This window comes from Dromaius novaehollandiae, chromosome 16, assembly GCF_036370855.1.
Source record: "Dromaius novaehollandiae isolate bDroNov1 chromosome 16, bDroNov1.hap1, whole genome shotgun sequence".
Lineage (NCBI taxonomy): Eukaryota > Metazoa > Chordata > Aves > Casuariiformes > Dromaiidae > Dromaius > Dromaius novaehollandiae.
In genome coordinates, this window is record NC_088113.1 from 10761573 (window position 1) to 10786921 (window position 25349).

The 25349-nt window shown below is 53.9% G+C and overlaps 3 protein-coding genes across 4 annotated transcripts in view; 1 reads left to right on the plus strand and 2 right to left on the minus strand.

Moving 5' to 3' along the window:
- The window catches only part of SLC13A3 (solute carrier family 13 member 3), a 30086-nt gene extending 28374 nt beyond the window's left edge, over positions 1-1712 (minus strand). Inside the window, exon 1 of the mRNA XM_026092998.2 lies at positions 1557-1712. Within this exon, the coding sequence (XP_025948783.2) occupies positions 1557-1667 (111 nt within the window). The 5' untranslated portion in view covers positions 1668-1712. The remainder of the gene's footprint in view (positions 1-1556) is intronic.
- A 7839-nt stretch (positions 1713-9551) lies between these two features.
- TP53RK (TP53 regulating kinase) lies at positions 9552-10940 on the minus strand. The gene is made up of 2 exons (XM_064521448.1): positions 10614-10940; positions 9552-10173 (listed from the first exon to the last, which is right to left on the minus strand). Exons 1-2 carry the CDS (start codon positions 10891-10893, stop codon positions 9695-9697), a joined length of 759 nt encoding a protein of 252 aa, XP_064377518.1. The 5' UTR covers positions 10894-10940; the 3' UTR covers positions 9552-9694.
- Positions 10941-13948: 3008 nt separating this feature from the next.
- SLC2A10 (solute carrier family 2 member 10) lies at positions 13949-22630 on the plus strand. Of its 2 annotated transcripts, none has more exons than XM_026093058.2 (5): positions 13949-14117; positions 18240-19595; positions 20585-20707; positions 21334-21469; positions 22226-22630. In XM_026093058.2, the coding sequence occupies exons 1-5, from the start codon at positions 14084-14086 to the stop codon at positions 22320-22322; spliced, it is 1746 nt and encodes a 581-aa protein (XP_025948843.1). In that variant the 5' UTR covers positions 13949-14083; the 3' UTR covers positions 22323-22630. The 2 variants fall into 2 exon arrangements, with proteins under 2 accessions (XP_025948843.1, XP_064377519.1); XM_064521449.1 differs by lacking the exon at positions 13949-14117 and adding an exon at positions 14130-14514.
- The last annotated feature ends 2719 nt before the right edge of the window (positions 22631-25349 follow it).

Below are 25349 nucleotides of genomic sequence, written 5' to 3' on the forward strand. Positions count from 1 at the left end.
GAAAAATTCTCTTTTAAAATGTTGTGTCCTGAAATAAAGCAATGCTTTTTGTTTGTTTGGGGTTTTTTTATTTGGGAGATTTATGTTGTTATCTTGAAAGTAAAGGTTTTACCTGACAAGAAGTATACAGGTGGAAGCAAATGCCACCTTCGTGTCCTTACAGCCTCTGAACCATTCCATAATCACTAACTACTGAACATCGCTCACTTCTTGCTATAAACAAAGTCATTCTCAAATGGATTTGAGTCAGAATATGAGAGTGAAATCCTGGCCACCCTGAAGTCATCGGCAAAAACGCTTCCCAGTGACTTTATTGCCACATGGACTTCCACCCAGCACTCGTATGGTCTCAGTGCACGAAAGCTGCGTGTACGGGAGAGGTGCAAAAATCCTTCATTTCCCAAAGTTTTGCCACAGACAAATTGCTGAATGTGCTGCCTAACACACATCCAAAACCCCAAACCTTACCAGGAGACCAGTTAACTTCATGTCTACAGAACAGCTCAAACATTTCCCTTGCAAAGCCTCCCCAGCTACAGTAACAGAGGTCCCACGCTGCCCAGCACCCACACCCGCAAGGTGCCGACCCCCACTTCTGTCGCAAAGGGAGTGATGGCCCGGAGCAGAGCAGCTACACCGCCTTTCACAGCCGGCTTTAGCACGAATCCCACCACCGCACCGGCTTTGCTCTCCCGCTGCTCAGCGCTGCTGTCTATCGCAACCTCCTGCTCGCTGGGCAAGGGGCAGCGCCGAGGCGGCAGCTTTGCCGGACCGCGGGACCACAGCCTCGGGACTTGCTTTCTGCCGCAGCTCTGCCAGGAGCTTGCTGGGTGACCCTGGCCATGCCCCTGTTCTGCACCTCAGTTTCCCCGGCTGGGAAGTGGAGCAACTGATACGCAACCTCCTTCGATAAAAACTACCATACGGCAGCGAAGCTTCCCATGCGCACAGACAGAAAAGTACTGCGCAGCACCACTTCGCTCGAGCCAGCTCTGAGCCCCGAGTTCTTTAAACCTCCACAAGTGTCTACATGAGCAAGATAAAGTTTATGTTATCTACCCCTCCTTTCCCCTAAAAAGCTAAAATAACCCCCTCCGACCTCTCTCCGAGGGGGCTGCAGAAGCGCACTTCCCAGATGCGGTGCTCTGCCAGACCGCGGGCTCCAGCGGTGCCCTCCCCGCCAGGCCAAGGGGTCCGCGCTCAGGAGGCTCCCCGGCCACCACGCGGGTCCCTCCGGACTGCAGCCTGCTCGGCAGCAACCGCTCGGCAGCGCACGGGGAACCCTCGAGGGCAGCAAGGCGACCCTGGCGAGGGCCCAGCTCAGCTGCAGCCGAGCCGCAGGCAGGTGGGACGGGGCCGCGAGGCCCCCAGTCTGTAACCCGGCTCTGTACCCTCAGCCCGTGCCCCCAGTCCATGCCCCAAGTCCATGCCCCGGTTGGTGTTCCCCGGCCCATGCTCCCGTCCTCCAGCCGGTGCCCCCATGGGTGACCCCGGCCCGTGCCCCCCATCCCTGCCCTCCAGCCGGCACCCTCGGGGGGCACCCCCGGCCGCGGTACCTTGGGGGGCAGGCTGAGCAGCACGGGCAGCAGCGCCAGCGGCGCGCCCAGCAGCACCAGCACCCGCCGCACGCTCCACACCTTCTTCACCAGCGCCCCCAGCGCCGCCATCCCGCCCGGCCCGGCCCGGCTCGGCTCGGCCCGCCGGGGCCGCCGCCGCCCGCCGCTTTATGCCGCGGGGCCGGGCGCGCCGGGGGAGGGCTGGGGCCGGGCACCGAGCGCCGCCCCGCCCCGCTATACCGCCCCCCGCCCGCCCCACTACAGCGCTCTCCCACCCCTCCATGCCACCCCCTCACCACACCGCCCCACCACCCGCTACATCGCCCCGTCCCCCGCCTCCCTCTACCTGCCGCACTGCCCCCCCGCTATACCGCCCTCCCCTAGCACCACCCCTACCCCGCTACACCGCTCTCTGCCCGCTGCGCTGCGCCCGCTATGCTGCCCCACCTGACTGACACCCATCTGCTGTACCGCCCCCCGCCCCTCTATACCATCCCCCTGCTACCCTGCCCCCCACCTGCTATACTGCCCCACCGCACTGTCCCCCACCCCACTATACCGCTCCCTGTCCGCTATTGCTATCCCACCCCACCACCGTACCACCCCCCCGCCCGCTATACTGCCCCTGTCCCACTATACCACCCCCAGCCTCAGTATCCTGTGTGACACCGCCGCAGTCCAAAATGCCCCCAGTGTGAGAGCTGCCACCCTGCACCGACCCACAGGGCACCAGACCCACAGCCCTCGGGGACGCCAGTGCCGCGGGGACCGTCACTGCCAGCCGGGGCGAGGGGCCGCCCAGGGTCCCGCAGGCGCCGCGCGGGCGGGCGGTGTCGGTCGGCAGGAGCGGCACGCTGTGCCACCGCGGCAGAGCTGCCTGGGGGCAGCCCGGTCACCCCGAGCGCCCCGCGGAGCACGTGCCAGGGTGGGCAACAGGCCGCGGCAAGTCGGCGGTGCAGATGGCGAGCGGCTGCCCCGAGGCTCCGCGTGCAGCTTCACCTCCGCGCGGCTGCCCGTCACCTTCGGCCCACGGCGCGACTCACCGGGGACCTTCCTCTGAGACTCCCCTTCATTGCACGGACACAAGTCTCGGGAAAATAAGGCCTTTATTTCCAGTTTTGTCTGCCCGAAGAAGTTAAAAGTCAATGCAAAATAGCAACTGGCTTCAAAACGACTTTGTTACTGCCCCAGGAGGCCGGGAGCATCAGAGAGTTCATCAGAAACATGAAACGGGCGCCCTTAAGCACGGTGTAACATTGCACTGCACTAACACCCAGCGCCCTGTGCACCACGTAAAGATATTCAGCCCCCAAACCCAGTCTACCTTTTAATATTCGGACCTCAAAATGCTCCCTGTGGTATCTTCACCGGAGCTCGTGCCCTTTCCCGGCAGCCGCAGCCGCAGGAGCGAGCGGGCAGCCGGGGAGGTGCCGCAGCCTGGCAGGACGCTGGCGCTCGAGCCATCACGGGGGGAGGACACTCAAAACACAAGCAAGGTAAAACCTGCCTTTCTGTTAATGTATCCAGCTCCAGCGGCCCCATTTCCAGCAAAACTAGCTCTACGCTTCCTGCAGCTCCCGCCTCAGGAAAGGGTCAAAGGCGACTTTTCTCATCCCTCCTACATCCCCCGGTCGCAGCCGCTTTAGCCGCGAGTCTTTGCAGCCGGAGGGGTTTAGTGGCAGAGGCGTTTCCAAACAGATCCAAGGACTCTAACATCGCAACAGCTCATCCAGTCTGAGCGTCAGGATACTGCGGGCCATAAAATATCACCGAGTTATGCTAGTGACTGAGGCTCTCTCCACCTAATGCAAGGAAACAGTGCGTACAAGGGACTGCTAGAAAAAAACCAACCCAAATCCAGAAGTTTAAATATGTGTTTTAGTTCTCATACATTTCCCCCAGTGGACAGAAATAACATACAAATGCACATTATAAAAAAGTCAAAAGCATGAGAAAAACCGAGAATTGGGGTTGTTTCTGTCAAGTGAGTTTAACCACCAGCTCCGATGTCTGATGAGCTGTTTGCAGTGTCACATGAAACACTTTTCTGCGTTAAACAGCAGAAAAAAACCAGCAAACAAAAGGCCGGTGGTGCAGATCGGGATAAGGCCATGGGAAATACCAGCAAAGCAGGAGGCAAAGCCTTGGCTCCCGCAAGTGTGAGCCGAAGAAAGAAAGCGAGCAGCATATGACTCTACCCTGGCTGGCCTTACGGTAATCTGGCGTGGACCAGACCCCTGCGGTTAAGGATGCTTCAACCCTGAGTCCAAAAGACAGCACAAGTGCTGCCCGACTCCAGCTCCGCGGGATCACCTCCATCACCCTGCGGTAGATCCCAGCAAGGATCTCAGCGATCGCCGGTCTCCATGTGCCTGCAGGGAGCCTGGCGGGAGGCAGATCCACTGTATCACTGGACGGAGCAGGAGATCCAAGGGGAAAGGGAGGGAGGAGGCAGCCAAGTGGGCTGGACTTCTCACCTGGCCTAACTTGGTACTTCACCAGCATCTTCTGACTGCCCGAAAGCATGTTCAAAACCTGGGTGAGCGGAGCCCTGCAGCACCAGGGGCCCAGCGTATACAGATAACCCTGCCCGCTTCGCGGCTAACCAGCTCCCCGGAGCACTACTGCCTCCGGGCAGCTCACTCCTGGCGTGTCGATGAAGTTAGAGTCAAACGAACTGGGGGAAAAAAAGAAAAAGAAAAAAAGAAGAGAGTCCACTCGGAAACCTGGCTGAAGCTTATAAAAACTGTGAGTCACTGGCACAGAGAGAACAAGGAATCAGAGCGCGAGAGCGGGGTAATAGGATCAGTATTAGAGACTGGACTGTGCCCCTGCCGGACCCGGCTCCGCTCCTGATGGGAACTGCCTCTGCTCCGGCCTCCTCCCTCTCCGTAACAGTGTATTCATAAATCTGCACAAAAAATAACGATTCGGTTAATCCCCACGTCTGCCCCCGGGTGGGGGACTGAATGCTGATGGCATCATTACGGCCCTCCTCAAACAGTGACACAGACAGCGAAGAGCTTCCAAAGTGTCATGGGACACCCGTGCCATGGTCCGTCCTCTCCCTTACGGCGGTGCAGGTTTCTGCCAGTGTGGAGGGAGCGGGGAGCAGGAGCGGGAGCGCTTTCCCTCCCCCCGAGCCACGGTTCATGCCTGCCGCCCTGTTCAGTGCTCCCGTCCACCCGCTCGGCTCCCCAGCGCCAGCACTGTGCACAGACCCAGCACTTCTCAGCCGGGAGCACCGTGCCGGGGCCGCACGCGGGTTCACCGGGCCCTTCAGGGCTTCAGCCGGGCACTACCATCTAACCCCACCCATTTCCTTTTCCCTTGTAAACTCAGGCTCTGCCCCCCCATTTCTGCCCACAGCAGCCGCAGCTGCCCCCTCCGTGCCCCTCCCCGACCTTTCTGGCCTCTGTATTCATTACTGTGGTCAGATTTCCCCTCTCCGTTCTGGGTATGAAAGTCAAGACAACTAATGCAATACATAGTACCAGGCAGGTTAAGGGCCACGGGGGGGAGGGGGGGGCACACTCGCAGGGCAGATGCCGTCCCTGCAAAACACGCGACCGTGGCAAGCGCGCTCCAGGAGCCCTCTGCGGGGCTGGCGGTGTTTGCAGCACCCCGTCTCCTATTGCGCTCGGGCTGGCAGCAGTTTGCAGCACCTCCATATAGAGTAACTAGGTGCACAAGGTCTGTTCATGCAAAAGAAAGAGGTGCCACATGGCGCCCAGGGGGACGGCTGGGGGACACGGGGCTTGTGTCCGGCCGGGGAGAGGCTCTGTCTGTTTGCCGTGACGCTCACATGCTGAACTCTGGGCTACAAATGAGCTTTTATGCTTTTATTGCACTAATTTGCTTTCCTATCAGCACTGATGGGAGAGGAGGGCTGCAGAAGGTTATCAATGTTTTGCATTTCGCAAAACTGGAAAATATCCATTTCCTGCAAACATCAAGGCCTAGACTGGAAAAAAAATCACACTCAAAAAACCTACACCCATTTAACCTGTATGCACAATTTTCACATATATACACAGTAACTGCACGCACAGAAGACACTGTCCAAAAGTCATGCTAACATCACACCCAGATTATGCAACTACATTTTCATTCCAACTTCTTTCCATACTAGTGTAGGTTTTCTTCCACAGGTGGTTTTCCTCTTAGCACTCCTATCAGTCTACAATCAGCCAACATCCACCTCCAAAAATCCCCGTATTTCAGTTCTGCACCTATGGCATCGGCGGGCAAAACAGAACTTATCGTTATAACCACAAGCTAACACCAAACTAGTTCTCCCGAGCTGAGGGACCGACTCCCCCCTCCAGAAGAGAAATCACTGATGATGATCAGACACCAAAATCAACAAAAAAGGCAACTTAACCAATAACCAGCAATTCCTTTGAAATCCTAACGCCGCAGATTCTTCTAATGAAACTCCACTATTTCCATTCATTTGTCATTCCCTCTTTCCTTTTATTCCTCTTTATATCGCTTACCAGCACGCACCTGCTCTTCACTGCATTTTGGGTGAAATTCAGGCGCGCTGCAAGAACAGGCAGTGCCGCAAAGTCCCTGAAATGAACCTGTTCACGGCAGGCCTGAATTTGGTCCCCTGAGGCAGTAACTCATTCTTAAAAGCAGGAGCATTTAAGCAGTAAAAAGAAGCCGAGCCTTGCTGTCTGTCCAGCAAGCAGCTGCAAGGGTTTGCTACCGCAGGAACGTTTTCCCAGATGTTGAGATTTCTCTAGCGCTGCTGGCGATGGTAGAGGGACACCCAGCGGCTATGTGCAACATAAGTGATCGCGGTCCACATTCCCTCCGACTCTCATGACCGTCGAGGAGATGGGCAGGAGCGTTTCAGCGTGCACAAAGACCAGCACACCGTTACCCCCGGAGAAATACCCCTTCCAAGCAAGCCAGGGCAGGGCATCCCTGTGTCTCACGGAGCTACAGCAACCCACAATGCTTGCGCCTGAGCCCTGAAGAGGTTTTAAACTCAGTTGAGCTAAACTTGGTCTCAAAATATATAGTTATGACTTTTTTTACAAAGTCAGATCAACCTCTCAAAGAATATTGGTGGCTTGAAACTGTATTTGCAGCAGGCAACACTCAAACCCTTTGTGAAAACGCCCAGGCTGCAGAGAGGCGCAGGTCCATGGGTCCAGAGCCGTTTTTTGCAGAGAGCTTCCGCTTTGCTGGATATTCACCTTCTGTGATTTTTCTGCCCTCAGATAGGCAGATTTGTTCAGCATCCACTACAGCAATCTATACATAACACCACGCTGACCAAGGGGAAATATCAACCGGCTGCTATATGGCTGTGCAAAAAATAAGTTCTGTAATGAGGAGGAATTTTGTCATGCAATGAGCAAAAGCAAAGCGTCCTGCTTTTCATCGCCAGCAACGTGCTGCTCTGTTTGGATGCACCACCGAAGAGCAGGTTTCAGCAGGGCCAGTTCAGGAGGCCCGGCTAGAAGCCTTGTCCCACGAGCGTGCCCCATGCGAGGGCCGGGCTCCGACCCCCCCGCGGGGCTCCATCTCACAACACCGCACCAGTCGTGAAACCGCACGGTTGATCATCTTTGTTGCTGCTCCGCAGGCGCCTACAGAGAGCAGCCAAAGGCTGCATTTCAATAAACACGATAGTTGGGAACAAACATCTTCAAACGGCTTTACAAACAAAACCTAATCCTGGCATCACCGGGAGACGGTTAAAGGAGTGTTTGCACAGATGGGGGACGGCGGGCAGAGCGGTCAGGCGTGCTGCCTGCCCGCAGCGGGTCTGCTGGTGGGGCTGAGCTCAGCCTCGCTGGGGGCATCCTTAGCTCACGTCCAGCTGCTCGCAGCACGCCGCGCGCCCTGCTCCAGCACCCCGCAGCCGCCCTGCCCCCCTCGGGAGCCCTGTGTTAGACGTCCGGCTCTGCTCAGGCCACCGCGTCAGCTCTCCAGGCAGGTAGGACAGCGCGGGGCGGGCAGCGTGCCACCTGCGAGCTCCCCGAGGAGGCTCCCAGCCTCCCCCAGCCTGGGAAAGCGGCTGCTTCCTCGCCCCTCCTGCACAAACTGCCGCACGCTCCCTCGCCAGGCACGCCGCGGCCCCGCACAGGGGCTCAGCGCTGCCCACGCCGCTGCAGTACCTTCCCCACCCCGCGAAGTCGCCGCTGCCCAGCAGCACGCTCACGCACCACGCAGAACGCGGGCGAGGGCTCGCCTCGAAGGCAGTGCGGCCAGCAAATGAAACACACAGCAGAGGGACTGCTCTCCATCCTCAGCCACGGGAAAAGCGTGGGCGAGGGTGGCAGATTTGTCCCCTGTGACACCTGGTGACCTGGCTCTGCAAAGCCTTCGCACCCTCCTCGCAGATTCGCTTCCTTTGCAGTGAAAACGCCTAAAGCAGACGCCCGAGACCGCGGTCCCCGCCCCCCTGCAGCCCCCCGGCAAAGGTGTCGCTGGGCCGGTGGAACCCGGGCCCCACGCTGGGGCCGGGCACTCGCCCAGGGCGGCTCCTCTGGCAAGGAGGTGAATGCGCGGCGGGCACCGCCAGCCCGGCGCGCCAGGACGCTTGCACGGGGCGGCCGACAGCAGGCGCGAACTCGCGGTCCCTGCGCCGCCGAGCGGCAGCGTTGCGCTGGCGCCACCGCCCCGTCCCAGCTGCCCCCGCGGTAACCGCTGGTGATGCCTGATGCCTGAGGCCCCGGTGCCTTCCCACCCACCCCACCTTCTCCAAGCTGTTTTCTCCCAGGGTTTGCTCACTTGATTTGCACAGGTTGCTTTGAGATGGAGAGGAAGAAGCTCCCCTATCTCCAACCCCGCTGTGAGGCTACAGGCACAAGACACCCACCACACCCCAGCCCTGCTTTTCACAGCTGTGTTTTCCCCTTTGGATGGAAAAGGCAAACCTGTCAGAGGCTATGGACAGAGGCAAGCAACGTCACTGCGTGGAAGGGGGCTTCTGCAGGGTCTGCGCCCTCTTTTCATCTGCTTGGCTCTTAGAGCCATGCCATGCACAAGCATCTTCAGGCAGAGCAGCAGTGGCAGCATAAGGGAATAGCATGGAAGGAACAACTTCTGCCGAGGGCCTTCCATCATCAACAACGAGGAGGCTCATGAAGAAACATCTGCCCAGCACACCAAATCGCTGAGGGAAGAGGAGTTCCCTAAGAGTTTTTTTTAATCATCTGCAGTAAACATTAAAGCACTGAAGCTCACGAACCTACACAACTATTTTGGACCCCATTCTGTCTGTGAGGTCTGATTATCCTCTAGTCGTCTGCTGCTGGGTTCTTAAACTTTTTCTCTGAGCCATCTTACCTTGACACAGTAATCCAGAAAGGCAAGAAGTATAGAAAAAAAATTACCGAAACTGAGAAAAGTACTTATCTATGTAGGCAATCATAATACAAATAGTCCTTCCTATAAAGACCTAAAAAGGAAATTTACAGCAGACTTCTTGCTTAAACTGTAAGTTTCTCAGCAGAGAACTGTTTTTATTATTTCTATATTTGCTTAAAGAAAGGATATCAACCAAAACTTACAAAAGCCAAAATTACTACAGAAAAAAAAATGAACCTGTCTTACTTTTATGCTCTATTTCAGCTATTGTCCATGTCTTGGAATTCACAGTCCTCCTAAGAAGTTTCAAGAGGAGGTACAGCATACAGCCATTTATAATGAACTTAAACCTAAGCTTCACAGAAGTCTTCTGAGAAAAGCAACAGGCTTGTTTTTTTCTAGTTACCTTCTGTAGATGTCCTGGTATCTCCAGATCCCTTCTACCTCCCACGAATGCACAGTCCACAGGCTAAAAAAGATTACTCAGCGTGATTCTCTCTACACAAAACAGGGCCAGCAGAATGACACGGAAAGATACTTTTTTAAAGAAATATTTAACATTTAGGAAAGAAGTAACCGTTAGCTGTTTCTTTCTTGCCTGTGCTCTCATCTTGCATAATTACTTTGGCCACTGTATGACTCTGCTAAGAAACTACACAAAGATTACTGCCACACTGTAGTAAATTTATTTAAGACACAGCATTATCAAAATAGTGATCTTTGAAATAAAACCAATTGGAAGTACAAATAAACATGTTTGCAGAACCTAAGTAGTAATATTTCTCCATCACTAAGCCTGTTTTTTTCTAGCCAACCATGGACCTCTTTCTTCCCCTTAGCCGTACTTCATCCAGCTTTTTGATAACAGGACCAGATTTTTTAGATGAAGCTGCATAGGTCTTCAATAGAGTTTCAAACACAGTTTCTGTATCGGGATGAGTACTAAGAAAGGCCTTTTCCAGAACATACAAATCAACTCCTTTATCCTCAGGAAGGCCTGAAACAAAACTGAGTCCAAAGTCTATCAACACCAAGTCCAACTTCTCCACGGGTGGTCGCAGGAGTATATTACAAGTTGTAAGATCCCCATGTATAAGGTCTTCATCGTGCATCCTTGCCAACAGCTCACCTAACTTCTCTGCTAGGGGAAGGAGGCTACTGGCATCATTTCCAGATTGCTGTACAGAAGAAATGTGATCTCGAACTGTAACTGAGTCTACAATATCTTCGAGATATATGGAGTTGGTGACATAATCCACGAAGTAGACCACTGGCGCAGAAATCCCTATTTAAAAAAGAACAAGTGAAACGCTAGGTGTTAACTTACAGGAACTCCGAACTTTATTACAACAACAAAACGTGGCCAAAACATCCCTCAACCAAAAACAAGGCCAGGTTCGGATCACCCCCGGCCATCGATACCCTGCATCTAGGGGCCTCTTCTGCCAAACCCCACCTCCCACCCCACGCTGCCTCCGCCCTCCTCCTTAAATCTGCGGGGAGCTCCAGCGCGATAACGGACCGGCCACCGCTGCCCCCGGCAGCCGCAGAGCGGGGCTGGGCCCGGCCAGGGCCGCGTTTAGGAGGGGGCCGGGACGACGGAGGGGCCCAGCCCCGCGCCCCCGGCACAGGCCGCGCCCGCCGACCGCGTCACTTGCTCCGGGGGCCGAGGCGCCCCGCGGGCCTCTCCCCAGGGCCGGGGCGGCCCGGCGCCGCCGGCCCCACCTGCCCGCCGGCAGCGCAGCAGCGACCGGGCCTCCTGCGCCGTCCGCCGCCGGCTCAGCCGCTCCTCCAGCGCCGGGTGGCGGTACCGCTTGGGCAAGCGCAGCTTGGCCACCGCGTCCCGCCCCAGGAAGCGGCCGCGGTACACGCACGCCTCGGCGCCCTGCTGCACCAGCCGCAGCCCCGGCAGCGGTAGCGGCGGCGCGGCCTCCGCAGCGGCCACCGCCGCGACCTCCTCCTCCTCCGCCGCCGCCGCCGCCGCCGCGCCGCCCGCCGCCGCCATGACAGTGCCCCGCGCGCCCGCCGCACTGCGCAGGCGCCGCGCCGCCGCCTCGGAAACCTTCGGCGGCAGCCGGCGGAAACAGCCGAGCGCCCCCCGCCGCCGGCGCCCCGCTATACCGCCCCCCCTCCCCCCCATACCGCGCCCCGCGGAGCCAGAGCAGCTCTGCGCCCCAGCCGCCGGCGGGGAAAGGAGGCATCGGCCCAGGGCGCGTAAATAATTCTTAGGTTGTTTCCCTTGGAGGTGCCAAAAGCCCGTTTTGTCTTTGTTTTCCCGTCCGCAACGTTTGTTTCTCGTTCACGTTATTTGTATTTTATTAACGCATTCCATGCAGCTTGCTGGTCGCTCGCGCGGTGCGATCACGCTTAGCAAATATTTATCTTGTTTCGGGAAGAACTTTTAAACGACGTTCCCGAGCTCAATCATCCCGCAGCTCTGCCCGCCGGCGACGTCCTCGCCCCGCCGGCCCCAGCGAGGCGGCAGCGCAGGAGGCCCCGAAACGTGGCCAGGGAAGCAGGCGCATTTTGGGGCTCCGTGCCTGGAATTTGCAGATACCACAAACAAACAAACAAACAGAAACCAAGTTTTCCCCGTGTTGTGGGCAGGTTTTATGGGAGCATCCATGCACAGCCCCCTCAGGCCCACACACGTAACGCAAGTGCACCCCGATGCCTTCGGTGCGTTATTTTGGTAAACGTGACAGTCTTCTCTCACGCTGGCCAAAATCACCCTCCCGAGGTTTTTCGAAACACAAAAGAAAATATTTTTGTTTTATTTTTCCCATTATTTTATTTATTTAAATATTATCTTCCCCGCGATTCCATTTATTCTTTTTCCCTTCGAGTGCCGTAAGCAGCTGGCAGAGCCCTTGGAAACCATCTAGAGCCATTCACAATATTTATGATATCGCTCGGTATTTTTTTTGGGCCGTTGAGTCACCCCGGAGAATTTCCCCGAAGCCACAGACCCCCCGGGAAAGCGCCTCGTTATGTAACTCCGCTCTCCCGGTGACGAGCGTTTATAAACTCTGCTTTTATAAACAGCACGACTGAGTGAAAAATCGCAGTGCGGCAAAGCCGCCTAAGGGGAAGCGAGCCTGATCCAGCCCCCGGCGGCACCAGCGCTGAGCCCCCCAGGGCCCACGTCCCAGAAACGCAGGAGCCAAGACGCGGTGCCGAGAGCAGGCGGGAAGCGTCGGGAGAGCAAGGCCGGAGGCGCGGTGGACACGAAGCACTCGCCGCCCGCGGCTGGCGGTGGCCATGGCTCGGTGCCGTGGCCCGGCTCGCTGGGGCGCTGCCGGCACAGCCCCACGGGCGCCGCAGCCCCTCTGCAGGCCGAGGTCGGAGCCCGAAGCCCGCGGCTGCTCCCCGCACCCGGCTGACCAGCTGCAGGCCGTGCGGCTGGCAAAGGGGACGTCACCTCTGCAACCGCAAAGGAGAGTTTCCTCAGGATTATCCCCGTTGTACGTCACAGAGTTCCTCATGGGCCAGCGTCAGCGGCCATAGCCCGGCACCCGGCGCAGTGCCGAGGGCAGCTGTGTCTCGGGACGTCCTGGTGTAATCTTCTTGGCCGCCTTTTGTAAACACGCCATAAAGCCTGGTCCACATTCCCCAGACCTCCCCCCCTCACCGTCTTTGCTGATAACGTTTATTAGCCAGAGAATATGTGAAGGGTGGCTTTCTGCTTGCCGAGTGAGCGTGGAGAAGGTGTATTTTTTCCTTCTTGGACTGGGAGAAGGATTCTAGTAAAACATGGAGGAGCTCAGACAAACTCAGGTGAAACGTAGGCCGTGCAGCCAGCGCACGTACTTACCCAGTGGTGCTGGGGACTGCGGGTCCCCTCCGCCGGCTCCCGGTGGGCTCTGGCTCTTTGCCTCACGTGACGGAGGAGCCAAGCGTGGGTGACACCTCTTCCAGCTCACACCATGGTGCACCCAAAATGTCCAGGCCTGTGCTCCGGGGAGGAGTTACCCACTGAAGAGAGCCCTCACCTGAACTCCGGGGGCCAGAGATTGTGGGCAAGCTCACACTGCGCCCCAAACTGGGGTGTTCCCAAAACTTGGAATACGAGGCCAAGACACAGCGCTGCGGCGTCTATTGGCCACCACAAACCAGCCTCATAAGCAGGGTCTGGGGGAAGGGAGAACACAGCAAGCCATTCCTCCCTCCGTGTGTCATGAGCGCTAACAATGATTTCAGATCTATTTAAACTACTTTAATATTAACGACAAACCCTATTGAAAAGCTCCTTCCCGAAACACCGCTGGTTTCTGTTGGAAGTCTTAGCGTTTGAAGCCATTCTCCGCCTAGCGTATGATCCCTGCGCAGCTGTGAGTTGGTATGAGATACATGGTTTTAGAAGCAGTATTTTTACATACTGTATTTCCATTGAAATAGGAGAATATGAATAGGAAGCCTTTATTTAATCTGTGAAATACATAGATGATTTGAAACTTAATATACATTATGACTTTGAGAAGAAACAAAACCAAACCCTTTGATCCGTATTGCAGGGCAGGTATCCTACAGGCCAAGGCTGAAAGGACACAGATGATCCAGTATTGCCAACCTCAAGCACCCCAAAACTATGAGCTGCAGCAGAAAAAGCATTAGTGCCACGGGCTCCAGAGCAGAGACATGGCACATACCCCCTCCCTATGTGCAAGAATAACGAGTCTTCAAATATGTCCCTTAAATTGCCTGTTCAGTTAAGATGCAGAATGAAAACTGAACAGCTCTTTCAAAAACATCACACGTACTCTTCGTTCTTCACCCAACGCGTTTACTTTTTTGGCATCAGTGGGTGTGCCTGCACGGCTGCCACAGGAGTGGCACCAGCCGGGGTCCACCAGCAAAGAGAACAGCTCAGACTCAGTCGTGCTGCTCTTTTTTAAGGCTAGGAATGATCGATCCTTTCCTAGTAGGTGCTCTTTGGTTTTCCAACCAAGCCACCAAAAACCTGTCATCAGCTGACAGTCTCTTGTGGGCTTTCCGGAGGCTTTGTGGTCTAGAGGAGTAAAACTCTGTGTCAAGACAGTGTCTGGAGTCAGCGGGGAGACGCAACTCCTACCCCTGGCTAACGTAACATTAGGGCAGAGCCTGGGGGCAGAGCTGCCATCGCAGCAACACAGGCCATACCCGGCTGGACCCGCGTTTCCGGACACTTGGAAACATCACCGTGCCCCAACGCTTGGATGAAACAGCGTCACTTTGTGCAGGCAAATCCAGGTCAGCCCGAGTATTCGCACGCCCAGCTCCGGACGCAGATGCGGGGGCAGCGGGAGGCGCGTACCGCCAAGCGCCCCGGTCCCCCGGGCTGCTCCGCGTCGCGCCGGTGCCCGCACAGCCCCTCCGGGGCAGAGGCAGCCGGGGAGCCGCTGCCGTCCCGCAGAGGCGCGGCGGCTCCGCGGGGCACCGCGGAGGGTCGGAGCCCCCAGCGCCCGCCGGGGCGGAGCGGAGCGGGGCGGGCAGGGCCCCCGCCCGGCCCCGGCCGCCCGGCAGCGACGTGGCGCCGCGCCGCCGCCGCCGCCGGACCCCGCCGCCGCGCCCCGCTCCGCCCCGCTGCGCGCCCGCCGCCGCCGCGCAGCCCCGCGGCCCCGGGCCGGCCCGCCGCGCCGCGCCATGGGTGAGTGCCGGCCGCGGCGGGGCGGGGGCGGGCGGGGGGCCCCGAGCGGGGAGCCGGAGCCCGGTCCCGGGGCTGCCCCTCCGCCGGTGGCGGCCCCGCCGGGGGATGCCGAGCAGCGGCAGGGAGGCAGCGAGCCGGGGGGGCCCCGGGAAGCGGCAGCAAGGCTGCGACCGGGCGGGTTTTGCCCCGAGAAAAGTTGAAACTCTCGACTTTTCCTAAAGGCTCGGAATGGCGCGCGCTCGCTCTTTTTCTTTCTCCCTCTCTTTCTCTCTTTCTCCCTTTCTTTTTTTTTTACCACTTCCAGCAGCAAAAATTAGGAGACAATTTCCTGTGACACAGCCCTTAAGGCGATTCCAGGAGCATTACGGGGGAGAGAGAGGGCTGCATGCAGGAGTGGAAAGCAGAGACTGAGGACCAAGAGCTGAACGTTTTGCTAAAGGAGGCTGCGTTGAGCCTGTTGACGCTGGTGTATGTAAATAAAGTCTTCAGCAGTTCAGAAGCTGGTTCAGTCTCAAGCCCAGTCAGCAGCACCAGTTGCTGCGCTTCCTTGGACCTTGGCCCTGTGGCCAGAGTTTGCCATGGGCAAGGAATCACCTGTCATGACTCCTTGAGACTCCCCAAACTTTCTGTCCTAATGCAAAGGTCTGAAAAATCCCTGAATTTCCTGACAGCATCAGAATTAACTGTATACAAAGCTGGATTTTAATCAATGTCCGTAAACCATTACTGCCCATTAAGTTAACAAGAAATATATCAAAATCTGATTGAATCAGCTCTGGTGTTTTCAGCTGGGCTGTATGTGTCTAACTGAGTTTGTGTCTTGAAACTAATGGCCTGCCCACTTTATGCAAAACCTTTTATTTTCACTGAGCAAATATTATTTCTAATTATCTGCCTAACTTGTGTACAAAAAGCGATAAAAGCAGTGCAGGTAGTCACACAGAGCATGGCGGGGGGGATTGGCATGTAGCCTGGATGGCGTAAGTGACACAAATGAGACATGTAGTTACAGAATAAATACAAATATAAATGTAGCCATCACTGAGAAATAACCTTTACTGTTAGCTGTAATTAAACGCTGAATAGAGACACTTCCTTTTAAACACAGCTTGCAAGGAAAAAAACCCTTAGGCAGCCTCAGCTGAGGAATATTTTCCATCCTCTGGTAGTTGTGTCCACATTCTTTCCACATACAGTCTACTGAAACTGTGAGTATTTCTAATTAAACAAAACCCATGTGAGAATACTGATACCATCATGTGCTGTAAACCGGCATTTTACAGTGCAAACATCTAAGCTAGTGCATTTTACCTGTGCCTCCAAAATTTCAACTGGGGCAGGAGGTCACTGTTACTGCTACTCCCCAGTGGTGCCTCCAGGGTGTCCAGTACCCCCCGTCCGTGGGGGGTCTCACGTCTTTGCTCCCGCCTGCAGTGAGCATCTCCCAGCAGCGTGCTGGGCAGCATGACTGATGGCTCACCCATGGTCGCCCTTTCATCCTCTCCCCAGGGCAAGGAGCACGTGCAGCAAGCACCTTGTTTTTGCACGGTTACTTGGGGTGGGTTGGTTGGTTTGCTTTGCTTTTGCCGTTGTTTCTTGTTTTATCTAAACTTACATACTTACTGAAGTTGCATGCTTGGCTGCACGGGAAGGACAAAATCAAAGAATTGCTTCTTGTACTTGGGGCAGGCAACAGTGAGATTTTTAGCTCATGGTGAAGTTCATCCCATAGTCGTGGATCAGCCCCAAGAAAGTTGTGCCTGGCTTGGGGGTCCTAGGTGCTGAGTGCTATAGAGAGAGAGATGAAGAAATCAGGACCATTCCCACAAATACCAAGAGTGTAAGAGTAGCAGCATTTTTAACTACATTATTTATTCATCCTTATTTTCTGCAAGTCAGATTTTTCCCATACTATTTTTCTTTTCCATAGTGTCTCCATCAAAGCTGCCCAAAATCACTCTGCAAATATGAATTCACTCTCTCAAACTCTCCTCACGGGTAGGCTGCAAGGTGGTATTACCCTATGAACAGAAACGGAAAACTGAGACCTGGAATTTTGGGCTGCGCTCAGTTCACTAACGTAAGCACTCGCCTGGAGAGATGCCCTGCGGTGTGGGAGAGCTCTGACGGGGCGAGGAGGCCTGGGGGGACCCAAGGTAGACCCAGCGGCTAGCGGCCTTGCAGCGTTGTTGTCCTGATGGCAGCATACTTTCTCTTTGTGCTCTCCCTGTTGCTCAGAGAGAAATCTAGTTTAAATACCCATCCCCACCCTAGCAAATTTAAATGAGTAACAGTCCCCTGCTATCTCCCCCCAGGTTTGTTCCTGCTTTCAGCTGTGAAGAAGAGCCATCAACCTCCCAGTAAAATATTCAGCAGTGAAATAGTTAATGCTGCTATTTCAAGTCTCCTTACATTTCCAAGTTAGGTTGAAATGCACATGGCATCCGTCACCTCTCACTGCAGGCTTTTGCATTCATGCTCCTTAAACCACTATCCTGAGGTTTGAGGAGTTTATTTTGAGTGAGAACTTAGGGCCTGGAGTTGTATTTGAGCTGCAGTTGAGAAGGCATCCACACATTGCAGTCATTTATCTGGCCGCACAATCACATCATAAATAGAGCCCTGCCTATACGATACCACTTACCTGATGAGAAGATGTTAAAAGGGAAAATCACTGCCTCAGTTATTACCATTTGTAAATAGTCTGAAAAACTAAGTCAGAGGAAAGAAAGGGTACATAAGACATAGCAACTCTTATTTCCATTAACTTGGCCGGCCATTTCTCTCCTTGCCGACATTCAGATCAGGAAATGGAAAAAAAGTAACTGCTACTTTAGTAAGCTGTAAGTATAGTGCCACCCATCAGTGGAACATAAGGTTGTTCAGTATTTCTGTGGTAAATGCTTCACAACACTAAAAATTAAGTTCAGAAGTGTCTGTTCTCCCAAGGAGGCTGGTGAGCGTAGGATGTCCACTGAGATGGTGAGAGGATTGCTTGGAAAAGAGCAGAGCCTTATTGAAAAGAGGTTAGGGGAAGAAGGTGCAGCATACAGAGCATGGGGCAGGGGCACACATTTTCTCCAGAAATATGAACAGTGCAGGGCTTGGAGGATGGATTTGGTGAGATGGTAGAGGGAGAGTGAGAATGAGCAGTGAAAAAGGGGACTGGGCCAGGCTGTCCTTTCCAGCTCCCTGTGGTGAGACCGAACAGGCACCAGCAGATCTCCTGCAGTGAGTCACTTGTGAAATTCATAGCTGACAAGGAATGCTTCTTCTCATACTAAAAGCTTCTAAGCTGCAAACTGTGGACTAGATCATTACAATGATAATGTAAAATGCATTCAAGTACAGAAAGCAGAAGATAAATTCCCTTCCCTGAACAGTTTCATATTTAGAGCCAAGGAAGAGGAAAGATAGAGGATTCTCCAATACAATTCCAGACAGTGCAAATCACCATCTTCCATTTATATCTAAGTCTTACCTTTGTTAACGACATGCTGTTTTCAGAGTTCTGCCCCCCAGATGTGTGCCACAGCAGTTAGTGGGAGTGCATGCAAGCCTGATGGATTGTGTGAATGTCTGCAGTGCCTCTGCACACAACATAATGATGTTGGGGCACTTTGACCCCGTGTTAGGCCAGAACAGCTTTTTCCAGCTTGTGTATGCTGACAGCTTTCCTGCAAGAGCCAGAACACTGAACTTAGCATTGCTTACTTGTTTTCCAGGTCGTGCACTGCTGGTCCTCCTGTTGTCTGCAACAGTCTCTCTCCTGGGCGGATTGATATTTGGATACGAGTTGGGGATTATCTCTGGTGCACTGCTGCAGCTGCAGATAGACTTTCACCTCAGCTGCTTCAAGCAGGAAGTTCTTGTGAGCTCCCTACTCATCGGAGCTCTCCTTGCTTCACTGGTTGGGGGGATCCTCATTGACCGCCATGGAAGGAGGAGAGCAATCCTGGTCAGCAACTTGGTCCTGTTGTTTGGCAGCCTTATTCTGACATTGGCAAGGTCATTTATTGGGCTGGTCATTGGGCGCATGACCGTGGGCTTTGCAATCTCTGTCTCATCCATGGCCTGTTGCATCTACGTCTCAGAAATGGTGGCTGCTCATCAGCGAGGACTGCTGGTATCTCTCTACGAAGCAGGCATCACCGTAGGCATCTTACTGTCTTATGCGCTGAATTACATCTTTGCAGATGTGGCTGAGGGATGGAGGTACATGTTTGGACTGGCCATCGCCCCAACTGCCATGCAGTTCCTTAGCATCCTTTTTCTCCCAGTGAACCCTGTTAAATTAAACTCTTGGGACTGGGACTCCCAGAAGGGTCTCATTCAACTGCAGACCATGGAAGACAGAGAGGTAACAAAGCGGGAGCCGTATAAGGAGAAGCATTACTCTTTTCTAGACCTTTTCAGGACCAGAGACAACATGAGAAGCCGGACTCTGGTGGGCTTGGGACTGGTGCTCTTCCAGCAATTCACTGGGCAGCCCAATGTCCTGGGCTATGCTTCCAAGATCTTTCACTCGGTGGGATTCCAGAGCAATTCTTCCGCAATCCTGGCCTCTGTTGGGCTAGGGGCGATCAAGGTGGTTGCCACACTCATTGCAATGGCATTTGCAGACAAGGCTGGCAGGAGAGCACTGCTCATTGCTGGCTGCGTTGTGATGGCGATCTCTGTCACCACCATTGGCCTCACGAGCTGCACCGCTCCGCTGGCCATGGCCAGGGACTGTAAGGCAGCTGCAGACTCCAATGCCTCCCACGGTTACACGCAGCATCCCCTGATGCCAGCATCCTCCCGGCCCCCTGTGTCACACTTCCCACCTGCATTAGGGGCTGGCAGAAGCCAGGCAGGTCCTGGATTTGCTGCCACAAGGGTTGCACAAAGCAGAGGCGTTGTTACTGATTCTTCCCACATTCAGAAAGTGGGCTTGGCAGGTCAGTCTGAAAAAGAGACAGTGGAAAGCACGGGATCTCCTGTCAGTGGAGTTCCCTTTACAGAACATATGGTTTTAAATTGGATTACACTGCTGAGCATGATGGCTTTTGTGAGTGCATTCTCAATTGGATTTGGACCAAGTAAGTATGGCATTTATATATGCTTGCGTTAACCCAGAGAATAAAACTAGGGTTGATCTTCATAGTCCTCTTGAAAAACAGTCATTGCACATCTGCTTTACCATGCAGCTGGGTGTCTGGAAACTAGAAAATATAGCCCTTCGGCTTGCTGAATGATTTCCTAGGAGTCAGCTCTGTCAGCTATCAGGCTGGTGTGGCATCAGGGCAGCCATCCCTTCCACGCTATCTCTACCCTAGTAATGGCTTTTTTCTGTCATGCTCATTGCAAAAATCAGAGCATCCCACAAGCACTTCCTAATCTTCCTGTTGTTCCTTCTTGAAGGTTTCTCACTATTAGTTGGTCTTCTTCTGAAATTATTATTCTTTCATTGGATGAAAATACAGATTAGTTCTTACTTCTTTGTGACTTCTAGCATTTTCTGGCATTTATTGTTTTAAATGCTTTGGTGGGAGAAAACAACAACTAAGGAAGTGAGTAGAAAGATCTTGAGGAAAAACATAAGTGCACAGCAAGTCTTGTAAGCTTGACAGTAACCCTGCACATTATTTCGAGCAAAATAACCCTAGGATAAGAGAGACTACTTTAATATATACATTGCTTTCAGCTCTGATTTTAGCCCAAATGCAGCATTGTCTCCCTCATCCTGCCCCTTTCTCACTTCCTTGCAAAGAACATGTCCCGCCAGCAGGCTTGATTTGCCAGATCATTTCCACCTGCCGAGTGACCAGCTCCCCTGCTTTATTGTTTGCTCACTGAACCTGTATCTCCGCATTTTTATATCATTCCTCCCCAGAGTGCTGCAGGGAGAAGTTTTAAAGTGTTCAGCTGTAACCTGACACTAAGATCCATGAATGTTTTACTACCAACAGCAGTGGGTGCTGAGTGAAGCCAAAGTTTGGTGCTCTGTAACTGCCCCCCTCAAAGTCTTCTTTGCCCATTTCCCAGATAAGTTGCTTAAACCACATGACTGTCTTTCTAATCTCTGCAGTGACCTGGCTGGTCCTTAGTGAGATCTACCCTGCTGGAATAAGAGGAAGGGCCTTTGCCTTCTGTAACAGCTTTAACTGGGCCGCTAATTTACTGATCAGTCTCTCGTTCTTGGACCTTATTGGTAAGTGTCCCCCCATCCCTCCACTTCCCACAGGTAGGTCTCTGAAGGTGGCTGGCACAAGCTGTCTGGACATTAAGTGCATTTTGAGCCCTGGGGACTTGGCATTGGAATAGGTGTGACCCATTTATGGAGAACTGATGCCTCTGAGAGCAGACTTACTAGACAAAACAGGCAACATCCACCTGGTGAACTGGCAGACGCTATTCTGAGCCCCTCTGTCATGCATTTCATAAGAAACAGCCATCGCCCGGTGGGCTGTACTATGATACTGCAGTATCAGGAAACCATGGAGTTTGCAGCTTTAATGTCTGTAGCTTCGCAGCCTTTCTGGCTGGCAGAGCTGCCTTGATTGAGGATTCACCAGGCACTGCCGGGCCCTGGAGCTGAACTGCCTTCTTGCTCCTTCTGTGGCCCTGCTGGGCCAAGCTTGGGGTGTCAGACGTCTGTGAGCTGTCCTTCTCCCTAGCTGATTCCTGGTCCAGCCCTTGCAGATAAGCCCTTTTGAGGGCTTCAAGATACCCCTACCAGACACCAGTGACTACCTTGCAGTAAGAGACCAGCTTCCCTCATACCCATGGTGTGACTTACCTCTCCCGAACCCTTCACACACTTGAATCTCTCTGCAGATGCCATTGGTTTCTCTTGGATGTTTCTTCTCTATGGACTGATGGGAGTGATGGCTGTTATATTCATTTATCTTTTTGTTCCGGAAACGAAAGGACAGTCCTTAGAGGAGATAGACCAGCAGTTCTCACGGAAACGGTATGTGTGCTGCTGTGCCCAAGTGACAGTGGGTGTTTCCTGCCATTGAGTCTCTGCAGCTTCGAGAATACCTACCCCAGGATCCCATTCGTACCTGAGGTCTATAACATCGGACAGTCCAGGCCTACAGTTCCTAGCCTGTTGCATAAGTCTGGTCAATGCCACTGCAGATATCTCAGGTTCACAACTGGGCTGTGAAACGGAGTGTGTGCTCGGTGACATGTCACATCAGACACGCTCATTGCCCTGGGCCCTATTGCTGTGCTGCTGAAGGGCACTATTGACAGTCAGGGGAGGAAAAGGGGCAAGAAACCCAGGTTTGTGGGTCAGGAAAGGACAGCAGGAGCAGAGGGGAACAAAAGGGGAAGATATGCTTGTCATTTCCCTTACTTAGAGTAATCTTAGGTTGATCACTCAGCTCTGAGGCAGGTGCATCTCCCCACGTAACACAGGCCACAGGTTCTCACCCAGTGATTTCTGTACAAAGTCTGCAATTCCTGGCTGGGCTAGAGAAGATCATGGGGGATTTGTGTAATTGTGGCTGTGAAGGGAGCTCCCAGGAGGTGGTTGCTGGTGTGCGACAGGGCGAGAAATGCCAGCTGCCAGACGGCTGTGATGGCAAGAGGCAGGAGCACACATTGCATGGGGATGGGGTTGATGGGGGGGAAGAGGTAACTCCTGCTGTACATCCAGGCCTGTCTAATTCCTTGCTGTGAGCAGCAGGTGCTTCAACTAACCTTAGTCACTGCCCAGCAGGTTGTGGAAAGGAAGCATGTTTCGATCAAGACGTGGAAGAAGGGCAAGCTGCACACAAGCTCAGTACCAACGCGTGGAGCACACCAACAGCACGTGAAACAACGGACACGCTGCCAGCATCACCCTGGGGAAAGGAGCAGCCTCTGGGCCAGCAGCAGATACCTCTTCAATGGCCTTCAAATGCTGATCCCTGCTCAGAGAGAGGTCTCACTGCAGTGCCTAATACCTTGGGAGAGTAGCAGTCTGTATCCTTGGGGTCCTTGGAGAATGCCTCGTTGCAGGCAGGGTACATGTCCTTCCTCTGATATCCTTTATTGTTCAAGGGGCACCACAGTCTCTGTCTTCCATCATTTAATAGATTAATGGTTTTGTATGCAGGAAATAAATCACAACTTTGGCTGACAACACTTTCCATCCATGCAATTCATTTGTAAACAAAGTGTGTTATTTTCCAGTTCTCAAAAGTACTTGTTGCTTTAGAGAGGGGAAGAATGTGTCAGACACTTAGCATTGTACATTAATGTCATCACCCTTTATAACTTCTGTGTAGGAACCTGGAGTTTGAATTTGGAGCTAATTTAGCTAAACACCCTGTTTCAGTGGAGATACACAGTGCTAGCTCACAGACCGCTGTTTTCCGAAGTGTAAAGGCCTAGCAGCTTGCACATGTGATTGCACAAGGCCTATGTCTACGCAGATGTAGATGTACATCTCACATGCATATTTGGCTGCTTTTTTTCTTATACACAGAGGCAGTTCTGTATTCATAACGAGGGCTTGCATACATAAAAATGCATGCAATATTCTGGTGCCTTCTACAGGTTTTCCACCTCTTACAATTGTACATTCTTTGATGATTTTTTTTAGGTGCTGTCACCCCTCCTCCTGACACACACACTATAAAACCCACTCTACTAACACCACACTCATTTCCAAAAGCTTGTGAGAGGAGAGAAGCTGGCTCCTGTCTTATTGATCATTCAGCCTTGCCTCTTCTGGACCCCAAGAGAACCAAGTCCCAAAGGTCAGTGCATTTGGCTGAAAATGCAACCACTGGACAGCTCTTTGGGGACCAACACTCATTACAGCAGGCCACTTGGCACCACAGTCACACGTGGAGGACGTGGCTCAGGCCGGCTAATGGCATGTGGCCATGTCAACCAAACCCCCTGTCTCAAAGAGAGGTCAGGTCACAAAAGCACTGGAAAATGGTCTCCTGTCTTTGGCTGTAATTCATTCCACAACTGTTCAGTAATTGCTCGAAGCACTTTTTGGAAGTGCTTGTCCCTTCCCATTCCTGAGGAAATGCTCCCAGCCTTCCTTGCTCACCTCTGCTCCAGCTGGGAACACCACCAGGCCTTGCCCTATCCGCTTCAGCAAGCTCTTGGGAAGCAGCTGGAAACACCCTCACGTTTTTGAAGACCCTCATGGATTGCAGGTGCTATTGCCTCAAGGGATGTAGTGACACCTGTAAAACGTAAAATGGATACTGTCTTCCTAAATCTGTGAGCCTTTCTCGAAAGCCCATGAATACTGAGCTGTATCATGGGTAGCACTCTGATTTGCTGGGGAAAGAAGAATTGGTGCTGTCCTAGAAGCTAAACTTGCATCCTCCTGATTCTGACTGCAGCCTATGGCCCTTGGTAATGGGGTCACATATTCGTCCTGCGATCCCTGGGCACAAGGGGATCCGTGTGTATGTGCCTGCATGCACACATATGTGTATTTGTGCTACGGGAGCAATACTGAGAAAAGGCAGCAGACCTAAAGGACTATTTTTCTGTACAGGCTGTAACCATTTCCTCCCTGCCACCAGCAGCAAAAGGGGTGTTAAAAAGTGCTCTTCCCTGGCGTTGCACTTGTTGCAGCCTTGCCAAGGGCAGCCACAGCCCCACTTTGGGGTTCACCTCTAGATCTGGGTGAGGACCGCTCGCTCTCTAGTACTCACGTCAGGCATGTCAGCGAGGGTAACAAACTGCACTGTCTTGTGTCTACCACGAGGTGACACCCAGAGACCGGCAGAAATCAACCCTCCTTCCCCGGGATGTAAAGGCTTTGCTCTGGTTTGTTCAGTACCTGATGGTACAAGTTCACCCTGGCTCTAAGAGCGCCAGCCTGGACACACACGCACACACACCCCCCCACACACACACCCCGTCTGGCAGGGCATCCACAACCAAAATCTCAGCCCACCTCATCCCTTGGATGCATCTTCTCAACCAGAGGAACGCCACTGCCCCGGAAAGCCGGCATGCTAGTGTTTCCCCATCCCGTGTCCTTGGGCTTGGGGGAGTCCATGGGGAAGGCAGGAAAATTTGAATGCGGATTCAGAGAAGCCAGCGACATGTGTTCAGTGCAGTGTGTGCCGGGGTGCTGCCTTCGCAGGAGGGGATACCAGCACAAGGGTGCTCGCGGTCAGGGTGGGTGCGTTGGCTTGGCTCCAGTCTGCTCTTCCTGCCAGCTCCCTTCCAGGACACGTGGCCCATGTCCTCCTCACGGGCAGATCGCAGAGGAGCCTGCAGGTTTTTTCTGTGCTGCGGAGGCTGATGAGGGCCGGAGCAGCCGACCCCGGAGCATTAAAGGCTGCAGCTGGCAGCCCCCGGGCTGGGCTGGCTGACGGGAGCAGCAAGCAGGGCTGCTCAGGATGAAAGGGGAGCAGTGTGGACCAGGGGCATTGAGCAGGGCTGCAGATACTGCCGGGCTCTGTGGGTGGTGGTACAGGAAACTCTAAGTTAGCTTGTTGTAGGGGAGGCTTAATAAGAGTAGGGTAAGAGGATGATATTTTCTGCTTTTTCACAGAAATATTCAGCTAGTCTGAACTTTCCAAACTCGGCAACTGAAGCTCCTGAGCAGGTAGAGGCCAGTTCACAGCCCAGAGCACGCCATGTGTGGGGCACTGGTACCGGGGGCAGGCTTTGCGCTCGCACATCGGTGAGCGCACAAAGCACAAGACATGGGGAGCAGGTCCCGGGAGAGCCTTGGGCACACGGCAGAGCAGATCCCCCTCGCTCCCAGAGCGCTTGGGGTGCTGAGGGGGATGCACACTCCAGGGAGGAAGAGCTTCCTGCTGGGGAGATGCATCCGATCTCTTCAATGAGCCCAACCTGCCAGCAAATATCATGGG

Bases quoted from the DNA above. Each gene is read 5' to 3' on its own strand.
- SLC2A10 (XM_026093058.2), top strand. From the start codon at position 14,084: ATGAAACAGCGTCACTTTGTGCAGGCAAATCCAG. The intron at 19,596-20,584 runs GTAAGTATGGCA...TAATCTCTGCAG, and splicing joins CTCAATTGGATTTGGACCAA to TGACCTGGCTGGTCCTTAGT. The intron at 20,708-21,333 runs GTAAGTGTCCCC...ATCTCTCTGCAG, and splicing joins CTCGTTCTTGGACCTTATTG to ATGCCATTGGTTTCTCTTGG.
- TP53RK (XM_064521448.1), bottom strand. From the start codon at position 10,893: ATGGCGGCGGCGGGCGGCGCGGCGGCGGCGGCGGCGGCGGAGGAGGAG. The intron at 10,174-10,613 runs GTGGGGCCGGCG...TTTTTTAAATAG, and splicing joins GCTGCGCTGCCGGCGGGCAG to GGATTTCTGCGCCAGTGGTC.